Source organism: Hevea brasiliensis, chromosome 5, assembly GCF_030052815.1.
Source record: "Hevea brasiliensis isolate MT/VB/25A 57/8 chromosome 5, ASM3005281v1, whole genome shotgun sequence".
Taxonomy (NCBI): domain Eukaryota; kingdom Viridiplantae; phylum Streptophyta; class Magnoliopsida; order Malpighiales; family Euphorbiaceae; genus Hevea; species Hevea brasiliensis.
In genome coordinates this window covers 112,903,777-112,925,103 of record NC_079497.1, presented here as the reverse complement: position 1 = coordinate 112,925,103, position 21,327 = coordinate 112,903,777, and the positions used below count along the sequence as shown (strand labels likewise).

Genomic DNA, 21,327 nt, shown 5'->3' with positions numbered 1-21,327 from the left:
TACCCACCTTTAAAATTAATCTAATCACATTATTTTTGAAAAATAAATGATTTGTTTATTTCATGAAAAAATAATTTATTTGTTAAATTATTTTTTTTTACTAAAAAAATCCCACTGTTTAAAGTATAAAAAAATATTAATTTTTTTTTAAATATTTTGTTATTAAATACATAAAAAATATATATATATAAAATAAATTGCGGTTACCGGAGGAGAGCAGTTTTCGATTTAAATCGAAAAATCAAACCGAACAGATTCAATTCGGTTCAATCAATTCGATTTTAAATTCAATCGGTTCGGTTTGATTTATAATTTTGATAATTTCTGTTAATCGGTTTGGTTCGGTTATTTTCATAAAAAAAATCGAATCGAACCAAAATTATTAATATATATAGGAAATCAAAGAAAATTGAACTAAATTAAATCGAACTGAATCAAACCGAACCGAAATAGAAGAAAACTGAACCAAACCGAACCTTAAGATTTTTGAGTTTTGATTTCTATTTTTTTTTTGTTTTTATGTTTTATTATTTAGATTTAATATTAAAAATATGAAATTTTATAAATTTTGATTTGATCGGTTTAAAATCGAACTGAACTGATATTTATCAATTTGATTCAGTTTGATTCAATTTTTAAAATTTTTGATTTTCGATTTTCAGTTTCATCGGTTCAGTTTTATTCAAAATCAAACCAATCGTTTGCACACCCCTAGCGATAACCGTCATTGACTAATTATTGGTCAATGTCAAGGATAATGAATGGTGATTGGTAATGAGTCTATGTTATTAATTTTTTTTTATTTTAATAAATTTATTACATTTTTTAAATTATAAAATAATTTTCATGAACTATATATTTATAAAAATTTAATTATTTTGTAAATTATGGAATGTGAACCCTATTTTATTATGAGAAAAGAAATATATGCTCTTACCACTTAATAATACCTTTTAAAAAAATAATAATAATTTCTTGAAAATGATATTAATTTCCTCCCTTCCATTGTGCCATTATCCAAACCATCCACCCCAATCATGAGCCACCAGAAAATTAACATTAGCCATTACTTTTCAACTTCCAACAAATGGATGAAAATAAATTCATCATTATTAATTACATAATTTGGCCTCTTCTTTTTCTAACCAAAATGGAATTTGCTTTGAAATGTTGTTATGTTAGGTTGGAGATTCCTCAAAATTAAAATATAAACTTAAATAATTAATAAATAAATAAAAATTTAATTAAATTGGGATTCAACTCAACTCAACTCAACTAAGCCTTTATCCCAAAAAGTTGGGGTCGGCTAAATTGGGATTCGATTAAAAAAAATAAATAAATTTTTTTTATTTAAATTTAAAAAAATAAATAAATTTAAAAAATAATGGGATTCAAAATTATGGATAATCTTTGAATAGTAAAAACTTAAATTTAGATATCTGAGTTTTTTTTTTTATCAGATAAGTAAAAAATATATATTAATTTTAATAATAAAAATAAATTATTATTAAAATTATGATATTTTTATTAAAATTTTTATTTTTATATAAATTTGATATAAATGAACTCCATAAGCGATGTGAGACGTTAAACGCCGATTCAAGTCAGCAGGAACCGGCCCGAGAAAATATTAGTTGTGCATTTTAATGAAATTGGTTGATGAATGCAAGGCGAAATGTGGACCAGCATTTGGCCCCTGATTATTATAGACACGTTCTCGATTTTGACTATTTGGCGCTACGTCAACATGGACCCCATCTCCTTTCACATTAGTATCACACGAGGGCAACTTGCTCGTGCTTCACAATCGCCAACGTTCTAGCCCTGCAGTGAGCATTCTCAAGGATGCTGTATTGAATCGATTCTCGAGAATTTTTTTTTTCTATTTATTGGTTTAATTTCTATTTTAATGGTTTAATTGTTCATATTTTATATGTGATCAAGAATAAGAGTTAAAAAATATTTTTGTTATTAAATAAATATTGATAAAATTTATTATTTTTAATTTTTAATAATTAAAATATATATTTATAAATTAATATATTTTGAAAAATATTTTTTAATATCAATATCTAACGGATATTGATGCTAATCCCGCTCCTTCTTCCATGCATTTGCATTGCAACTTCCAATTCAAAGCCGTGGCGAGTCAACAAAGGCGTGCTTGTACGCACGGTACGCGTCTTCAGATATGAAAATGAAATGAAACCTTCACCAAAATGTCACGCCGGAGTCTGCCACGTGGCTCCTGCAGCTATACTGGGGGCATCCTTAATCCTTTCACTCTCGTATTTTTAAAACCTAAATTATTAAAAAAATTTAAATTTCATAAACTTTTTCAATTTTAATTAAAAATTAAAAATTTCAATTTAATTACTAAACTTTTATATGAAATTAAATTTTAATAATTAAATTAATTAAATAATTTAATATAGAAAAATAATATAAATATTTACCTACAAGCCATTTTTTTATTTTAATAATTATTCTTTAATTGATAAAAATATTTTTTTATAAAATCAAATAAAATGTTATTATAATTAACTTCTCTTTCCACATATATATATTTATTTTGCAAATATGTATCATTTTGAAAGTTATAATTAAATTTTTCTCTTTTATATTATTTATATATTTTTAAAATATTTAAAATAAATTAATTTTTAGTTATTAAATTTGAAATAAAATAATGAGAAAGGTATGAATTAAAAATATAAATAAAAAGAGAGAAAAAAATTAAAATAACAATGTTAAATATATTATTTAATTAATATATATTTTTTTATTAATATATAATTTTCTAAATTTAGTGAAAAGATTAAAATTATTAAACTAATTAACAAAATTAAAAAAAATAGATAAAATTAATAATGGGTGAAAATTTTGAATTATTGTTATTAATTTATGAGCTCAACTATTTATAACTAAATGTAAAATAATATGAAAGATTTGAGATTAAATTGATAAAAGAAAACATTTTAGTTAAAAATAATAATTAATATAAGGGTTTTGAATTTTTATCATTTAACATTTTTAAATTTGTCTCTAATTTTATTATTATTATTCAAATAATACTCAAATATATTAATTTTATATATTTTAATTACTAATTTATATAAAAAAATATTTTTATTAATAATTTATATCTTAAAAATTTAATAATTCAATACAATATTTATTATAAAAAATATATTATATTTAATTAATTATTTATATAAATGAGTTTAATAAAAAAATATTTAATATAGAAAGTTTAGATTAACTGAAATTTAATATGAATATTATTTTTTAAACATATAATCATCCTAAATCTAATTATATTTAATCGGATATTATTCTAATAAAGTTTAATTATATCGAATACTGAAAATACTCAGAGCCTTGCCACTAATTATTCATCTCTGTATAAGAGGAGCTTAATTCAATTTCGAAACTTCTCTTAACTTAATCACCACCTCTGCTCTCTCTCTCTCTCTCTCTCTCACTCATGTCCTTTCTGTCCCGTTGTTTCTGGTCACGGTCCACTCCATCTCTTCTCCCTCCCTTACTGTTCTCTCTCAATGCATAAAAGAAAGAACCACGGTAGCCACCACTACCCTGAGCTCTTTCATTAAAGAAACCACCTCTTAAACTTCAAGAACTCAAAATGCGGCCGCTCTGGCCGTTCTTGATCCTGGCAGCTAGTCTACTGCCTATGTCGGTGGTTTATTGTGCTACTTTTCTCCCTCTCCACAGGGCTTTTCCTTTGAACCACACACTCGGACTCGACCAACTCAGGGCTCGGGACAGTGTCAGGCATGCCCGCCTCTTGCAGAGCTTTGTTGGCGGCGTCGTCGACTTCTCAGTCCAAGGCTCTCCCGATCCCTATCTCGTCGGGTAATTTCCTCTTCTTCTTTGATAATTTGTTCTTGTTCTTTTCATCTTTGTAAGCTTTCTTTAGAGGTTTGCATTGATGGGTTTGTTAAAGAAGGAAAAGTTAGTCGAACCTTTTTTTTTTCCTATGTGGTTAATCTTTATCGACATGTATCGTTTAATGCTTTTTCATGAATTTGCGTTGATGGGTTCATTTAGACTTGGTAAATTTGGTTCGAAGTTTTTCTCGTCCTTTGCTGGGCTCTTTGCACATTTGTAGTCAAACGTATAAGAAAAGGAAAGGAAAAGGAAATGAGATTTTTGTTGATGTTGGTTTGTGGAAGCCAAGATGGATTCTCTGCTTTTCTTTACAGTGTCTTTGTAACAAAAAGTGAGTCTTTCAGAATTGATCGAGTTTCGTATAATCAAATTTATTATTTGATCTTTATCATCTGAAATTTATTGGTTATACTGTGATTTATATTGAACGGTTATATTGTCTTGGACTAATTCTGTTTTTGCTCTTCTTTCTTTGGGTGCCCTTTACAATCAGGGTCGATGGATCTTCAACGCCCTTGTAATATATCTGTCTTGGTTCTCTTCAGTTTTTGTGCTGTTTCATTCCTTTTAGGATGAGATTGTTTAATTGTGTATGTTTTATATTTAATTATAGGCATTAACCGCATATTTCAATTCTTGGTTTCTTTGTTTTGTTTAGACTCTATTTTACAAAAGTGAAGCTGGGCTCTCCTCCCAGAGAATTCACTGTGCAGATTGATACAGGAAGCGATGTCTTGTGGGTTACCTGCAGTTCCTGCAGAAATTGCCCACAATCCAGTGCCCTTGGAGTAAATCCTGTTTCATTACCTTGATATTAGCCCTTGTGCCTTATGAGTTTTTGTAGACTGAGAGACTGAAGTTCAATTTCGTGCTTATGCTGTTCTTCTTTTTTTTTTTTTTTTTTTTTTTTCAGATTCAGCTCAATTACTTTGATACTACCAGCTCATCAACTGCTGGGCTAGTCCCATGTTCACACCCTATTTGTACTTCAGAAATTCAGACCGCAGCAACTCAATGCTCTCCTCAGAGTAATCAGTGCATTTACTCATTCCAATACGGAGATGGAAGTGGGACAACTGGTTATTATGTAGCTGATACATTTTATTTTGATGCTGTTTTGGGCAAGTCCTCAATTGCCAACTCTTCAGCTGTCATTGTCTTTGGGTAAGCTCTTCTAACTCATATAAGAATGGAAGATGCAAAGGTGAATGGAATCTTTTAAAGTTATTAGAATAAAGAAAAAGAGATAGGTGGAAGAATTAGAGATGAAGCCAATTATATACATATTTCACTTTATTCTTTCAATAAGTTATATCATATGGAGTTGACATGGAATTAGCTTGATAATTAGTTTCTGCAGTGGACTTTGTAATATAATCAGTTAATCATGGTACTAACCAACAATATCATTACCAATTTCAGCACTAAAACAACTTTTACCGTGACTACACCAATGCTTTAATGATGATATACCTATGCCCTCAGATGACCATAAGTCTATAACTAATGTTATCCAGCAACATTATTGTTGTTGGGCTATTTGACAATAAAAGAAAGGACACATCTGCTGGCTGCTGTTGCCCCTTGTGACAAAATGAATTGCATGCTTCTTTTGCTTTTCACCTAAATTTTCTCTAATATTTGTCTTCATTTTTGTTTCATTACTTTAAACATTTTGTTCTATATGGTGATGCTGGAAACAGATGCAGCACTTTCCAGTCTGGGGACTTGACTAAGACTGAAAAAGCAGTTGATGGAATATTTGGATTTGGCCAAGGGGGTCTCTCCGTCGTATCACAACTGTCATCCCATGGGATAACACCCAGAGTATTCTCTCATTGCTTGAAAGGAGAGGGCAGTGGTGGTGGCATATTAGTTCTTGGTGAGATTTTGGAGCCAGGCATAGTTTATAGTCCCCTTGTGCCATCACAGTATGTCATTTTTTCTCTGAAACTTTTCCTCACAGCCTACTTTTGTGCAGCATTCTTTGCTCCAAAACTGTGGCCTTATGTTTACCACTTGTATTCTTATTGTCATTTAATATTTCAGTTTCTGTTGGAAAATGTGAATATTGGATTTCCAGTAATTTTGATTGCCACCTCAAAATTTTCAGGTCTCATTATAATTTAAATCTTCAGAGCATTGCTGTCAATGGACAATTGTTATCAATTGATCCAGCTGCTTTTGCAACGTCAAATGACCGAGGAACTATTGTTGACTCTGGAACAACTTTGGCATACCTTGTGGAAGAGGCTTATAATCCTTTTGTTAGTGCTGTAAGTAATTTCCTGTTATTGTGCTTACAAGCTATAGAACTAATGGAACTGGATCTATATTTCCCCTTATGAACCAAAGTTTTAGGTTTCAAGAAGCAGTATAACTTGATGACTTTAGAGAAAGGGGATCATTTTTGTATCTTACTGAAAAAGCTGGAAGTGTGACTAATTTTCTGTCAACTAGAATCTGATGGATTAATTGCATGTTTTTTAGTTCTATCCTAAATGTATACTTTGCTAAGTTTACAGTGAGAAAGTTTAGGTTTTAAATAGGTCTTATTCTTACACTTTAGTGGTTCCTTCTCTCTCATTTTTATCTCTCTGTGTTTTGCAATTTGATGTGATTAAATCATCCAAATTCTTCATTGAAATTTACTATATCTGCTCTTTTATTCTGATTTTTGTGAAACTTATTGGCTTTAAACTGGTGAGAGGATAGCTAGTGAGGCTTTCATCTGATTTTCATTTATTCTTTCAACAGTTCATGTTGCATGGGAAAGACAATTTTTATTTTTTTGTATTCTTTTTGAGAGAGAGATTACAAGCCTTCTTCAGAGATAATCTTCAAAATCTGGTTGCTAGCTGCTTAATATTTATATAATATGTGGTCAAGTTATTGAATTAGTTTAATTAGCTTAAATTTTTAGCATTGCTTGTGATTGTGAAGTTGGTTTGCTTATTGCTTGTGCAGGTAACTGCTACGGTCCAACCATCTGTGACTCCCACAATATATAAAGGAAACCAATGTTATTTAGTTTCCAACAGGTTCATTCTTCTATCTTACTTTTCAAGCGATTATTCATACGTATGCTTGACATAAAGCCTGGGCTTCTCCCAACTCCTTTCCCTCGAGAACCAAGTTGAAGTTATCTCTGTTTCCTATGCAGTGTATCTGAGGTATTTCCTCCAGTTAGTTTAAACTTTGCTGGTGGTGCATCTATGCTGTTAAAACCACAAGAGTACCTTATAAATCTTGGTCCCTCTGTAAGTTGATCCACCTGTTGTCTTTTAGTTATTCATTTTCCCCTAAAATGTTTAAGGATTGTTATGGCAATGCCATTGCAAATGATAATAGATCTGAACCTTGTTGCAGCAGAATGGAGCTCCGTTATGGTGCATTGGTTTTCAGAAGGCTCAAGCAGGTTTATCAATTTTAGGAGGTTAGAGACTAGATCTGACCTTCTTTCTATTAGAGAAGTGTACTGAAACATGTTATCAGTCATTACACCAGCATTGCGTAATATGTGCCATTTCTCTCCCTTTTCTTCCTCCTGTCTCCTGGGTTGTTAGCCATTCCATGGAGTGCTTTTATTTATTTATTTATTGTAATTCAATTTTTCCATAGGATTACGAGGGCTGACCATTTCCAACACATGAGATAATTTATGAGTTGGGTTTGCTACAAACTTCTGATCTTTTCTATAATTGAATTATATCTGTTCCCTGCAAAGTTACAGGAGGAGGCTCATCAACTTGCAGTTTTTGCCTGAAAGCAAAATGAATATAGACTTCAAAATAACTTTACTCAAACGATCTCTTGAGTTTAATGACCTTCGTCTGTTTCTTTGGCTTGCAGATCTTGTTCTAAAGGATAAAATTTTCGTATATGATCTGGCTCATCAGCGGATTGGATGGGCTAACTATGACTGTGAGTTCAATATATCTTTTCTTCTCCCTCTCTCTGGTGCATATTTTTTGCCTTTGTACCCATCAACATGTTCCTCTGATACTTTCTTTACTTTTCTTTTCTTTCAGGCTCATTATCAGTGACTGTCTCTGTAACTTCTAGTAAGGATTTCATCAATGCAGGACAGTGGAGTGTGAGCAGCTCGTCAAGAGACATGCTCCTCAAGCTGCTACCTCCGAGCATTATGGCTCTCCTAATGCACATATTAGCATTGATGAGTCTTCAAATTTTGTAATTTAAACCTCAGGTTTGAAGTTCAATTCTTTGACCTTGTTGGAATTGGCTTAGTCGGTTTTTATTTATAGTGGTTGGCAAGGCATGTCCTTTCTGTGGATTACAGTGGTAGCTGTTATATAGTTATTATTTCTTATTGCTGGTAGTTGGAATATCTTCCATTCTTCAAATGGAAAATCCAGCAATTTTTTTTGTAAAGGATGCTCCATCTCTGAGTGCTGCTGGAATTGTAAATTATCAATGCATGGTCAGGTGCTGTATCATCAGTTCATCACATTGTTGTTAAGTAGAACAAAACATTCATGTGTCCTGGAAGAAAACAAATCTTCCGCTGCGACAACTTTTGGGATAGGCAGAGATATAGAAATGTTTGGACAACTTTGCAAGTGTTAATTTCTGTAAGCTTTTTGTTTTCACTAAGGATTGTAATTCCATGTTTCTCCTCTGATTATGAAAGCCTTTGATACATGAAAGGAAAGGATAGCCACTACACTGCTTTTTAGCTTTTAGATGAGTAAACATCCAATAGTTTGCTGTCATTAGTGAATGATTGGATGTTGTTGGTGGAAATGAGCATATTGTATAGATCAAATCTAAGGTATTTTTTTTTTATTGATTTGACTTTGATTGATACCTAAACACAGAGATTATACGGTCTTGAAAATAATTTTAATATCATTAAATTCAATAGAATATAAATAGAAACCTAAATTCATTTTAGGATATATCTTAATTGTCAAATTAAGGGGTGAGGGATTAAAATGTAAAGTTTTTAAAAATTTTCTTTCCTAATTAATCTCATATTCCTTTTAAAGCTCTCATAAAGAGCATTTATTTTTACATTATTAAAAATTAGTAGAGGAATATTCAAATACATTGGTAGCATTCATTTTCCACCCATAAGAGTTTGGAGTCAGGACGGAGGCTTCTTCGGAGTGAGCAGAGCGGGACAAGACGAGACAGGTTTTATCGTGAGACTTTTCTTTTATTTTATTATTTTTCATTTTAATTTATTAATATATAATATAAATTTATTTTTAAAAATTTTCCAATCCTTATTAATCTCATATTCCTTTTAAAGCTCTCATAAAAAGAGCATTTATTTTTACCTTATTAAATTAATAGTGGAATAATCAAATATATAATAAAATGCTCTTATTTAAATGCCAATTTAATCTTATTTAAATTTAATTATATCCCTACGATTTAAATGCCAATTTAATCTAATTTAAATTTAATTATATCCCAATGTTATAAGGTTGAGATTATTACATGGTGCTTTCCATCTTGAAACCCTAAATTTGGCATGTAGATCCCGTCAAGGCTCAATTTGGAATTAAAATTATAAGGTAATTAGAAGGATTTAATTTAAAATTAAAATTGAATTAGAATTAAGTAAAATAAAATTATTAAATATTAATTTTAAATTGAAATAGAATTAATTGGTTTAATTTCTTAATTTTGCAAAGAAATAAAAAAAAATTAGATCATTTAATTTGATAAAGTCGAAAGCATATTTGGCAATATTAATTATTCTAATAACTATCAGCTATTTTAGTAGCTATCAGTTATTTTACTACTTATTAACTTTTAGATATTATCCGTTAATAGTTAGCTATTTATATAATAATTTTGAGCAAAAATATTCTGTAAAAATATCTATTAAATTAGTTATTAAATATAAAAATAATAATATATCTTTGACTCTAGTTATAATGTTCTATTAACTTTTAAAAACTAAGTGAATAACTTTTTATGAATTATTTATTTAATTTTTAAATATTAATATAAATATTAAGCACCAAACAATAAAAAAAAATAAAATTTATATTTTGACATACCTCTATAATTAATGCACAATCTCAAAAAATTAGCCTTTCATGCAGCAACGTAGCTCGACTCATATACGACACGTGAAAAACAGGCAAATATCAACTCACACACATATAATAACATTTTTTTTTATCAAAAGATAGATGCGTACACACGGCTCCTATTCTCTCTATAAGGGAAAAGGAAAGGGATATTACCTTATGAGGTATGAATTTGATGCTTTTTTGCTTTTGCCGTTTTGAGTGTAGCATAGCATCACCATAATTTAAGGGGGCCTCCACTCAATATTGGGGTGCCAAGATTATAGCCAAAATTATCATATCCCCAATTGGGTAATGGCTCTATTTCACTCATACATTACTTTATTCACTTAACAATTTAATATAAATATATTAATTATTAAATATTAAAATTTATTTTAATATATTTTAATTATATGAATTCTAAAATAATAAAATAATTTTTTAAAATTATCTTTAACAATATATATATATATATATTTTTTTTTTTGAAAAATACTTTTTAACCTTAAAACCTCAATATCAATTAGAGCTATAAATTAGTATATAATTTATATTATTTATTTATTTAATTATTAATTAAATTTTAAATTCAAGATGTGATATCTTATAATATTTAAAAAAAATATATCATTAAGTTTTTTTTAATTTAATATCATTAAATTAAAATTTATTAATACGTACAATTTACATAATTTGTTTATCAAATAAAATTGACAAAAACGAATTTAATAATTTTAAATTAAATATTTACATTAATTTTTTTCAATTAAAGTGCATAAATAATTAAAATAATGAATATATAATTTTTAATATAAATATTTAATTTAAAAATAATTAAATTCATTTTATATAAAATTAAATTTATAATAGCTTTACTCGTAAAAGAAAAGATATGTGAAATTAGTTGAGTGATAAAATAAGGCAATAATTATTAATGTTTAACCATATATATTTAATTTAGTATACTCATTCAATTTTTGCGCATAATCACACAAATAGGATGATAACAAGTGGGTATATACAAAAATCACCTTATCGAAACCTAAACTTTAATATTTATAAAATCTACACTCATCTTAACCTCAATTGAGTTTTATTATCATTTACCCGAATTTGTTTCAAATTTGATTGTTATTATCTAAAAAATATTTGAATATATTTAATTTTATATTATTTAATTAATAATTTATATAAAATATTATTTTTTATTAATAATTTATATTTTAAAATTTAATAATTTTATAAAATATTTAAATTTTATTTATTTAAAATAAAAAAATATAAAATTTATAAATATTATTCTAAAAAAATATATTTTTTTATATTTAAATTAACATTTATATAAATAAATTTCAGTACTGATACTTTGACATATAAAATTTAAATTTCATCTGAGCCCATCACAAGTGCTATTATTCAAACCTCAAACCTTTTAAATTAAGATTTGGTTGGATTGATATGTTTAGAAATTTGACTTGTTATTACCCCTAAACACGAAGTCTTGAACAACATCTTTTGAAATTAAAAAAAAAAAAAAAAGAAAAAAGCAAGGCGAAACCAAGAGCACAGGTTACTTTTTTTTTAATTTTATTTTTTAAATAGGAGGTATTACAACGCGCTACAAATGCGCGTAGCACAATCACTAGCCTTATGCATCCTAGTAGCAAAACGGCCTCAACATCCGGCGTCCATGCAAAATCCCCACACGGTTCAGGCACACCACGCTACTCCTCTCTCTCTCTCTCTCTCTCTCTCTCTCTCTCTCTCTCTCTCTCTCTCACACACACACACACACACAGACACTAATATCACATTCCCCTCAATCTGTAATCTCCCGAAAAGAGCAAATTTCCTCTCATTCCACCCCATCCTTTCATATTCCTAAGCAGAAACAAACAACAATAACCCAAACAGAAACGCCATTCTCTCCTCTCTCTGTTTCTCTGCATTCACTCGGTTTTAATTGTCGTTTTTGTTTGATTCTACTTTTTTTTTTGTTTCTGTAACTGCATTTGTTGAATCGGAAACAATAATGGCGGTTCCTTCGACTGTATCCGCAATGGCTCCGGCTTCGCTGTACGTTGGGGACCTGCACCCTGACGTTACTGACGGTCAGCTCTTTAATGCATTCTCTGAGTTCAAGAGCCTCGCATCCGTTCGCGTTTGTAGAGACTCTTCCACTGGCAGGTCTCTCTGTTATGGTTACGTCAACTTTATCTCTCCACAGGATGGTAATATATTAATCTCTATCTGTGTTAATGTATATATAAACTCTTGTTATTTTTTTAGAAGTAATGCTGATTGATTTGTGCTTTTTGATTGTTATTGTTTTCGTGGATTTCTTTTTCCTCTCTATTTTTGAATTTTCTGTTTTGTTCACAGTGGAGGAACTGGAATATATGCTGTCAGTTGAGCTGCAATTTCGTGCTTTTTGAGATTCTTTTTTTTTCCCTAAATTCCGAAGCGTATGGAAAGAAACGCAATTAGAGGTTTTCGGTTGTATTAGATGTTCTTTTTCTCCTTTTGATTTGTTATTTTTTGAATTTGATTTATTTTTATCGTTTGAATTTTGAAATTTTGCAAGTTTACTGTTACATGTCTGTTCGGAAGATGTTTGAAGAGAAACCGAGTCATTGTTGTACTTTATGAGCTTCGTGACTTTATATTATGAGTGGATCTGGTTCATGCAAAATGAAAATCAGTAAAGCAAAGTTCCGTTGCTATTAATAGATTTTGTATGGATAAGAAATAACAAATGAAGCTGGTTGTTTACTTCAGTTGAATTTTGTTTTTGTTGGTTGATGTGCTGAGTGCAATATTTCTCCTAAGGTCCACCTCCAGAAAGCATGAAGAATTATATTATAAAATTGGATCCTATTGGCTATCATTTTAGTCATGCTATTTCTCGTCTTGCTTAGTGACCAAATGTGGAGGAAAAAAGAAATCAAAGCTTGAATATGGTATGCACTATGGGCATCGTAGTGAAGTTTCTGATGAGCATGGTGTAAAGTAGAAAGTTTCGTATATAATGTTGAGTTTTCATCCTTACCTCTTTTTTTTTTTTTGGTTAAAAAGAGAATTTTTAAAATGATTCACGGTATTCTTTTATTAATATTTTATTTCTCTGATTTGAGTAGCTATCCGGGCTATGGAGATGAAGAATCATACTGCCTTGAATGGAAAATTGATGAGGATCATGTGGTCACTCCGTGATCCTGATGCGAGAAAAAGTGGAATAGGAAATGTTTATGTTAAGGTATCTTGGAATTGAGCTTCCACTCAATGTTTCCTCCTTTTTCTAGTGTAGTTTTGAAAGTGAAAAAATATTTTGTTTTTATGACAGAATTTGAGCGAGTCAATTGATAATGTGGGGCTGCAATATTTATTTGGGAAATTTGGGACTATTATATCTTGCAAAGTTGCCATGTTTGAGGATGGGAAGAGTAAAGGCCATGGCTTCGTTCAGTTTGACTCAGAGGATTCTGCAAATTCTGCTATTGAGAAGCTAAATGGCTCCATTGTTGGTGATAAGCAGATGTAAGTGCTGATCTTTTCTAATTGCAAGGTCCGAGGATTTTTTTTTTTTCCTCTTAAGTTAATTGTGACTTGAATTCATGGTTCAGATATGTTGGAAAGTTTGTTAAAAAGAGTGATCGAGTTTTGCCCATCCCTGACGTTAAATATACAAATTTATATGTGAAAAACTTGGATCTTGACATCTCGGAGGACGTTCTGCTCGAGAAGTTTACTGAATTTGGGAAAATAGTTTGCTTGGTAATTGCAAAGGATGAAAATGGAGCCTCAAGAGGATTTGGCTTTGTCAATTTTGAGAACCCAGATGATGCCAGATTGGCCATGGAAAGAATGAATGGAACTGAACTTGGTATGTTGTACCCTTTGTGACCTTCTTTGACAATGGAAAGCAATTATTTAATATTAAATTGTCTTCTTATTTTTTTTAATTGGGTCAAAGGTTCTGTCTCTGTGTGTGTGTGTGTGTGTGTGTGTGTGTTTAATCCCTCTTGCGTTTCACTGTCTTCACGTTGAGCAGGTTCAAAGGTTCTTTATGTTGGAAGGGCGCAAAAGAAAGCAGAGCGTGAACAAATTTTGCGTCTTCAGTTTGAAGAGAAGCGTAAGGAGCAGATCTTGAAATACAAGGTAGGACTAAAGCTATTCCTTCTAGATTTATTTGAAATCTGTAACTTGCTTGTAACCTAGGGCAAGTTACAGATTCAAACTTCTTCTACAAACTATGCCAGTTTCTGATGTGTATGTGGCTAAGCGGGAATCGAATACCTAGTATGACACAACTACAGCAGCTATAACTAATCGGCTTGGGAAGTGATCTTATGTTGTTAGTGACCAAGATCAGCTTTATTCAATACTCTAACGTACTCCCAAACCTGAGCGTTCCAGATTTCTCCTAACTAGTTAAACACTCTTTTTGAATAATAGTAAGACTGAAACTATAGAAGTCATTGGTGAACAAGGCCACCTCTTCATAACAAAGCATCAATTTTTCCTTTTTATTTTCCTTGAATTCATTAAATATGCTTGAATTGTAGGGCTCCAATGTATATGTGAAAAACATTGATGACGATGTCACTGACGAAGGGCTAAAAGAACATTTCAGCCAATGTGGCACGATTACATCTGCAAAACTTATGAGAGACGATAAAGGAAGAAGTAAGGGGTTTGGATTTGTATGCTTCTCCAGCCCTGAGGAGGCCACTAAAGCTGTGAATACCTTTCATGGTAAGTTGAGAAGCTTTTATAAATGGTGAAAAAAGAAGCCTTGGATATGTCTTGCGGTGACATCTATGTTTATGCTTGCTAGTCTTCTTTGAAACAAATTCCAACATTGGTATGTGGAGAATCATGTTGATGTGTAATCATTAGCACATACATGAATATGAGAATCATAAATTAATTTAACACATTTTTTTATTGATTTAAGTTTTACCATTGGGGCCATGGAAAGCAAGAATTACTACACTCCTAATTGTTTAATTAAATCACACACACATCCTCAGTTGTTGGGATAATGATGGATATCATGTGCCAATCACTTTACTTGATTAATTTATTTATTGTACTGCACTCATTAAATCTTTTTGATGATAAGAGCTAAGTTGTGAGCTCAGAGGGGCCATGCAACTAAACTATTCAGCTTGATATCTTACCTACTTAAGTATTTTATAGGTTCTTGGACACTGATCAGGTGGATTCTTTTGTCTAATACATAAGCTTGATGCATGAAATAGTAAATGACTTCTATGCTTTTCATGTGTGTGGCAATAATGCATGTGAATCACATTTTTAGAATTGAGCTAGCACATCAGAAGTTCCAAAGGTGAAATGTGACTGGACAAATTAAGTAAGCAATCAAATGTTTATTTTATTTAATTTATAGAGCTGAGGTAGGAAATTAGTGGAAAGTTATTGCCATGATGATGGATCAAAATATATACATAATCTCGCATTAGTGATTTTTCAGTGTTATCTAGTGTGCTTTGAAATTAGTGAAGTCTCCTTTTGGAGTTGCCTTATGTATCTCTTGCTTGGGTACTTGACAGGTTATATGTTTCACCGCAAGCCATTATATGTGGCTATAGCTCAGAGGAAGGAGGACAGACAGGCACAATTGCAGCTGCAGTATGCTCATCGGATGGCTGGATTAGCTGGATCTTCCACAGCTGTTATTCCAGGTGGATATCCTTCCCTTTACTACGCAGCTCCTCCTGGTGTTGTTTCACAAGTATCTCCAAGGGCTGGCCTGATGTACCAACCTTTGGGTATGAGGCCAGGATGGCGTGCTAATGGCTTTGCACCCCAACCCAGGCCAAATTTTCAACCGTCACAACTTCCAGCAGTAAGTACTTGTGCTTTTCTAACCTCTACTTCTTAATAATGCCTTGTTTTATCTACTATAAAAGCTGCATGCTGCTTTTAATTTTCCTTTTCATCATTACTTATTTCTATGGCACCATAATTTAGTTTTTCAGTGCTGTAAAATTGCATTTGGTGGTCAGCACTAGTGGGCTTACTTGTTGCTCCTCGATATTTCCTACAGGTATCTAATACTCAAAGACAACACAAGCAGAGCAGAGGCCGGATGAATGGCCATGTTTTCCAGGAGGGTGGTACCCACTCTGTCTCATTTATTCAACAGCCCACCCAATCACTAACTTCATCAAAAGATCCAAGCAACCAGGTTTCACATTTTTTCCTTTTCATATGCTGGAGTTTTACGCTAGCTTTATGTACTCTGGATGCTGTATCTTTGTGCCCTGCTTTATTTAACTCTAGAAACTTAATTTTTTATATGTATTATTAGATGCCTATCTAATAATAATTCAAGCTTGAAAGGGCTTCTTGGGCAACAAGGTAAGATGATGAAGCAAATAATTATGGTTTTCAATTATTACTATGAAGATCATTTCATGCTTTCTGTTAGGTTGAGTAAACATGAAACAGAACTGCCAATGGTTTTAGCCATTTGACAATAAATGTCACACAAACTTGCTATGTGTAAAATACTGGTTTTTATATGAATGAAAGGAAAGGAGAGGTAATATGCATGTGCAATGTATGTGTTATGAATTCTAATCTGTATTGAGTCATTTGACTGCAGCGGGCTGGGCAGGCTAATTATGTACCAAATGCTCGTACACGTGAAGCAGGCAAAGGATCTGGAGTCTCATATGCTGTTCCAACTTCACTCGGCCCTGCATCTCAAGGATCAGAGATGCTGAGTAGCATGCTTGCTGCTGCTTCCCCCGAGGAGCAAAAACAGATTCTAGGGGAGCGGCTTTACCCACTCGTTAAGAAACACAAGGTAATGCTTCTACGACAATGAGCGATAAATATTTATTGTATAATGGTCAATAGATTTAATTTCCAAGATTTTCTTGTAGTCCACTAATTCTGAGAAAATTAATTGGACGAGAGAATCGGTTTCCTTTGAGGGAGGGAGCTGTGGGATCACCCTCATGATTAAAAGAGAGGTTTTAAGCTCCATTATGTGCGGTTTGTTTTAAAGGAAATATATTAAATGAACACACACAGGGAACTTATTTCTCAATGCATTTGTTTATTTTTTGAATTTGTTCTCAGAATACAAATTATCATGATTTTGATTCCAACCCAAAATTAAATGCACTGTGTATCTTTACCTGCAGCCTGATCTTGTCGCAAAGATTACAGGCATGCTTCTGGAGATGGACAACTCAGAGCTGCTTCTCTTGTTGGAGTCGCCTGACACTCTGGCCTCTAAGATAGAGGAAGCTGTGCAGGTGCTGAAGATCTCTAAAACTAAAGCATCTGGTCAAGACAGTCTTCATCCAAGTTACCTGCCTGCCGAGGTTGCTGTCAATTGAATAACAACAGGGATAAAAGTCTAGAGGTTATGGTGCAGCTTGGCTCCTTGAGAGCAAAATTTTGATACTTGACAAAATTGAATCTTCTCCTTTCTGCCCTTTAAATTTTACAGCACAGGATCTTGTCAATTCCATGAACTGTTACGATCTTCTCTTATGGGGGTCTATCAGTAAGAGGTGGAAAAACACTCTTATTGTGGTAGTGACGTTAGTAGCATTAGCAAGAAATGAGATTTTATTTTGAAACTAATTGATTTTTCAGATTTTTTTTCCATTTTCCTTTTTTTTTTTTTCTCGTCAAATTTTTTTATCGCATCTTGAAGTTAAGCATTACATTCTGTTGCTCAAACCAGTGCATCTAGCTATTACAACAAATTTGTGGATTCTAATATATATATATATATATATATATATATATATATATATATATATATATATATATATATATATATATATGAAGTTGTCTAGTTTAAAGGCTCCTTATTTACAGGTAAGATATTGTGATCTTGTCTGCTAATAGTTTTTAAGGTAGTGTGTAATTAGAAAATTTTCTTATTTATATTGTTCGGTAGCATAATATTTATATTAGTATTTAGACTCTAAAAGAGTGATTTATAAAATATTAATCTTCTTAACTTTTCGAAGTTGAGAGATTGTTTTGACTATAATAAAAAGGATGGTATTATTATTTTTATATTTAATAGCTGATCAAATAACTATTTTTATCAAACATTTTTTCCTTTAATAAACTATATATACAGTTATCCACAAATAGTTAATATGAAATTGATACAACTCGTAAAATAGTTAGTTATTAAGATAGCTAACCACTAATATTGTTGAACAAACCCCTTTTGGGCTGGGTAGCATTTGATGTTGGCATTTGGATTCACTTTTTTTTTTTTGCAAGTGTTGATTCTTATAGTGTGGTAACTTTTTTTTTTTTTTGGAATTGCAACATTGCATGACATGACCCAAGGGGCAATAGTTAACCAATTACAAGGCAACATATGTATATAACTAAGCTTTGCCAGAAGATGAACCACCCCATTTGCTTTCCTGCTTATAAGGGTCTCAACAGTTCTGAACATAGTTACTAGCTTCTGTATAGTTTTAACTGTTGCTTGAATTTCCTAGAATTTAATCACTGGAGAGGCTTTAATAGTAGCCGACACCAAATTTTTGAGATAAAGGCTTAGTTGAGTTGAGTTGTCTTTGGAATTATGAACTCATCCCTCCTTTTCCTAGCCAAATACATTGTCACCAACATTGCCAAAGCTTCTCTTGAGAGGGTAGAGGAGCATTCAATCTTGCTTGCTATCCCATTTTCAACCTAGCTCGAATGGTCTCTGCATATTGTAACTATAGCAACTTTAGCCCTTCCTTCCTTTCATGCCACATCTACATTCTATTTTAGAATACCCTGAACTGGAGGGCTCCATGAAACCCTCTGATGGATAACATTCTGCACTCACTCCCCTGTTATTATGCATTTACTCCAGCAGCATCTCTTGTTTAGCATTCATCATTGAGATTTTCCTCACAGTGTTTGATGACTGTTTTATTCTGAGCTTTCCAGATCATCCAACAAGTGGCAACAGTCACCTTTAACACCTCTGGAGGAAAGTTTCGTAGCGCAACTTTTTGAATTAGACAAATCCGCCATCTAGCAAAGGATGCGAAAACCAGCCTCATTTGGTTTATATGCTCTAGGGCTAGCAAACCACAATACCCTTGCATGATTGCACCAAAATAGTTTATGTTCCACTGTCTCTAATTGACAATCACATATTGGGTATCTTGGATGAATTTTCATACCTCTTCTCATCAGATTTTCTTTGATGGAGAGGACAATGATGATGCCTTTCCATAAAAACATTTTAATTTTTGGTAAAATGAGCAAGCTCCATATCTGTTTCCATACATGATCAGGAATTTGTTGAGTTGGCATTGGTTGTTGGTGCATATCCATAACACTCATCCTTGACAACCTCCTATACCTTGATTTTTTATGGTATATTCCCCTAAATTTTCAAACTTCCATATAAGTTTATCTTGGCATCCCCTCTGCCCTATTGGAATGGCAAGAATCGCTTCTGCTTCTTGATTAGGGAATAAATCCTTAATTAACTGTCTATTCTAGCCTCCCCTCTCCTGGTCAATATGATACCTCACCCGATTAACATTCGGCCTAGATACTCTCCCATCATGCGTTAACGGAATCCATGGCTCTTCCCATAATAATGTTGAGGTTCCATCCCCTATGCTAAATCTGAACCCCTCCTTAATCACATCCCTCCCTGCAAAAATGTTTTGCCAAATCTAAGAGTTATGCCATCTCCTAGAAGCCTTCCAGAAATTGGAATTTAGAAAATACAACCCTTTGATGACTTTTGCCCAAAGGCCTGTTGGATTTGAAACCACGCCATGCTTTTTTTCCGAAACTTGCCAAATTGAATTTTTCAAACTCTTGGAAGCCCATTCCACATTTAAATTTGGATATCTTGCTTTCTTTCAGCTCACTCAAACCATCTTTGACTCTTGTTCATGTCTTCCCTATTAGTAGTATGCCCTAGAGCATATCATTTAGTATGTATCTTGTACATATTTTTATTAATAAAAGGCATTTCCACTTTTCCATTTACATAATATATTTATGTGTAATAGAAAAGATCCATTGATATTTTGTTAGAAATTCTATTCTTAAGTTGTTAAGAATATGAGTGACAGTATTTCTAGCACAAAGTATTATAAATAGGTTCACAATCAAGGATACTTCACAATAAGGACATGACTTATCTAGAAAGATTGTATTCATATTTGTTCCCAAGTTATTTATATGAGATATAAATAAGATGGAATGGTAAGTCTCATGCCATATGACAAACATGATAGGCACTTATACATGATAAGTAGGTCGAACCAGTGACACTTATGACAAGCACATGGAGTTTACTCTTGTCAATGTATTATCATAAATCATATTAGTGCATATAATCTTTAGACCTGAGATAGCATAGTTATCTTATATATAGGTGGTTTGAGTTTGATACCGCTTTCATACTTGTACTATGTATGGGTATATGGGCATGTGTTGGCTCTTACTAGTTATATATGGAGGTAGGTGTTGATCAAGATGAAATTTGTTCCTCTAAGTAAATAGAGATAAAATCCTATGTTCATTTAATTGTTCTTAATGTTTCAAGTTTCTGGCCAAGACAGAAAGATTTAATCAGAAAAGAGTTTCTGATGAGAAAATTTTTTTAATCAAGAACTGGAATTAAAAGAGAACATAATATTAATAGCAAATGGGGTTTTACATAAACCATGACTCCAGCTTGAGTTGGGATTTTATAACAGAGAGATTCTAGTGCATGGTAACATATGATTATAGGTTAATTTAAGGTATACCTTATTATTAATTGGGTGGCCATGGCATGCTATGCTAGGTGTTAACCATGGTCTATGAGGTGCATTAAATGATTTAGAGAAATCATTTATGGTAAGAAAGAGTTCTAAGGATATTAAAGTTAATATCATGTCTCATTGCCAATTAGTGATGAGCCTAGTAAGTCATACACATACACAAGTAATCACCAAATTAAATATGATTTAATTAATTAATTAAAGAGCTTAATTGATTAATTAAATAGGTTTGGTTTGCGATTAGATTGCAAAGTCTCTAGCATGACTTGAAACCAAATCTAGATTATTGGATGTATAGTATAAGCTAAATTTATATTTAAAGTGTTTAAATATGAATTTAATTAATGAGAAATTAATTAATAAAGATTAATTAATTGATTTATATTTGATATAAATTGATTAGAAGAAGAGAAATAATTATTTTGAGTTGAGAACTCAAAATTAAGACACAGGGGCATTTTGGTCATTTCACAGGGTGACATGTGACACCATGAGATGGTGACACATGGCATTACACATAAGCTTGCCAAATATCTTTTAATTATGTAAGATGATTA

The 21,327-nt window shown here is 31.7% G+C and overlaps 2 protein-coding genes across 5 annotated transcripts; both read left to right on the top strand.

Moving 5' to 3' along the window:
• Window positions 1-3,441: 3,441 nt before the first annotated feature.
• Window positions 3,442-8,648, top strand: LOC110662679 (aspartic proteinase 36). 4 transcript variants are annotated; one of them, XM_058147454.1, is made up of 11 exons: window positions 3,446-3,876; window positions 4,406-4,429; window positions 4,571-4,700; window positions 4,826-5,076; window positions 5,616-5,843; window positions 6,026-6,188; window positions 6,880-6,953; window positions 7,076-7,172; window positions 7,285-7,348; window positions 7,765-7,836; window positions 7,944-8,648. In XM_058147454.1, exons 1-11 carry the CDS (start codon window positions 3,647-3,649, stop codon window positions 8,108-8,110), a joined length of 1,500 nt encoding a protein of 499 aa, XP_058003437.1. In that variant the 5' UTR covers window positions 3,446-3,646; the 3' UTR covers window positions 8,111-8,648. The 4 variants fall into 4 exon arrangements, with proteins under 4 accessions (XP_058003438.1, XP_058003437.1, XP_058003436.1 ...); XM_058147453.1 differs by having other exon boundaries at window positions 7,282-7,348; XM_058147455.1 differs by lacking the exon at window positions 4,406-4,429 and having other exon boundaries at window positions 3,442-3,876; window positions 7,282-7,348.
• Window positions 8,649-11,715: 3,067 nt separating this feature from the next.
• On the top strand, window positions 11,716-17,594 carry LOC110662678 (polyadenylate-binding protein 7). The gene is made up of 10 exons (XM_021821745.2): window positions 11,716-12,196; window positions 13,103-13,221; window positions 13,309-13,502; window positions 13,589-13,848; window positions 14,017-14,123; window positions 14,531-14,720; window positions 15,542-15,837; window positions 16,039-16,179; window positions 16,600-16,803; window positions 17,147-17,594. The coding sequence occupies exons 1-10, from the start codon at window positions 11,998-12,000 to the stop codon at window positions 17,342-17,344; spliced, it is 1,908 nt and encodes a 635-aa protein (XP_021677437.2). The 5' UTR covers window positions 11,716-11,997; the 3' UTR covers window positions 17,345-17,594.
• Window positions 17,595-21,327: the final 3,733 nt, after the last annotated feature.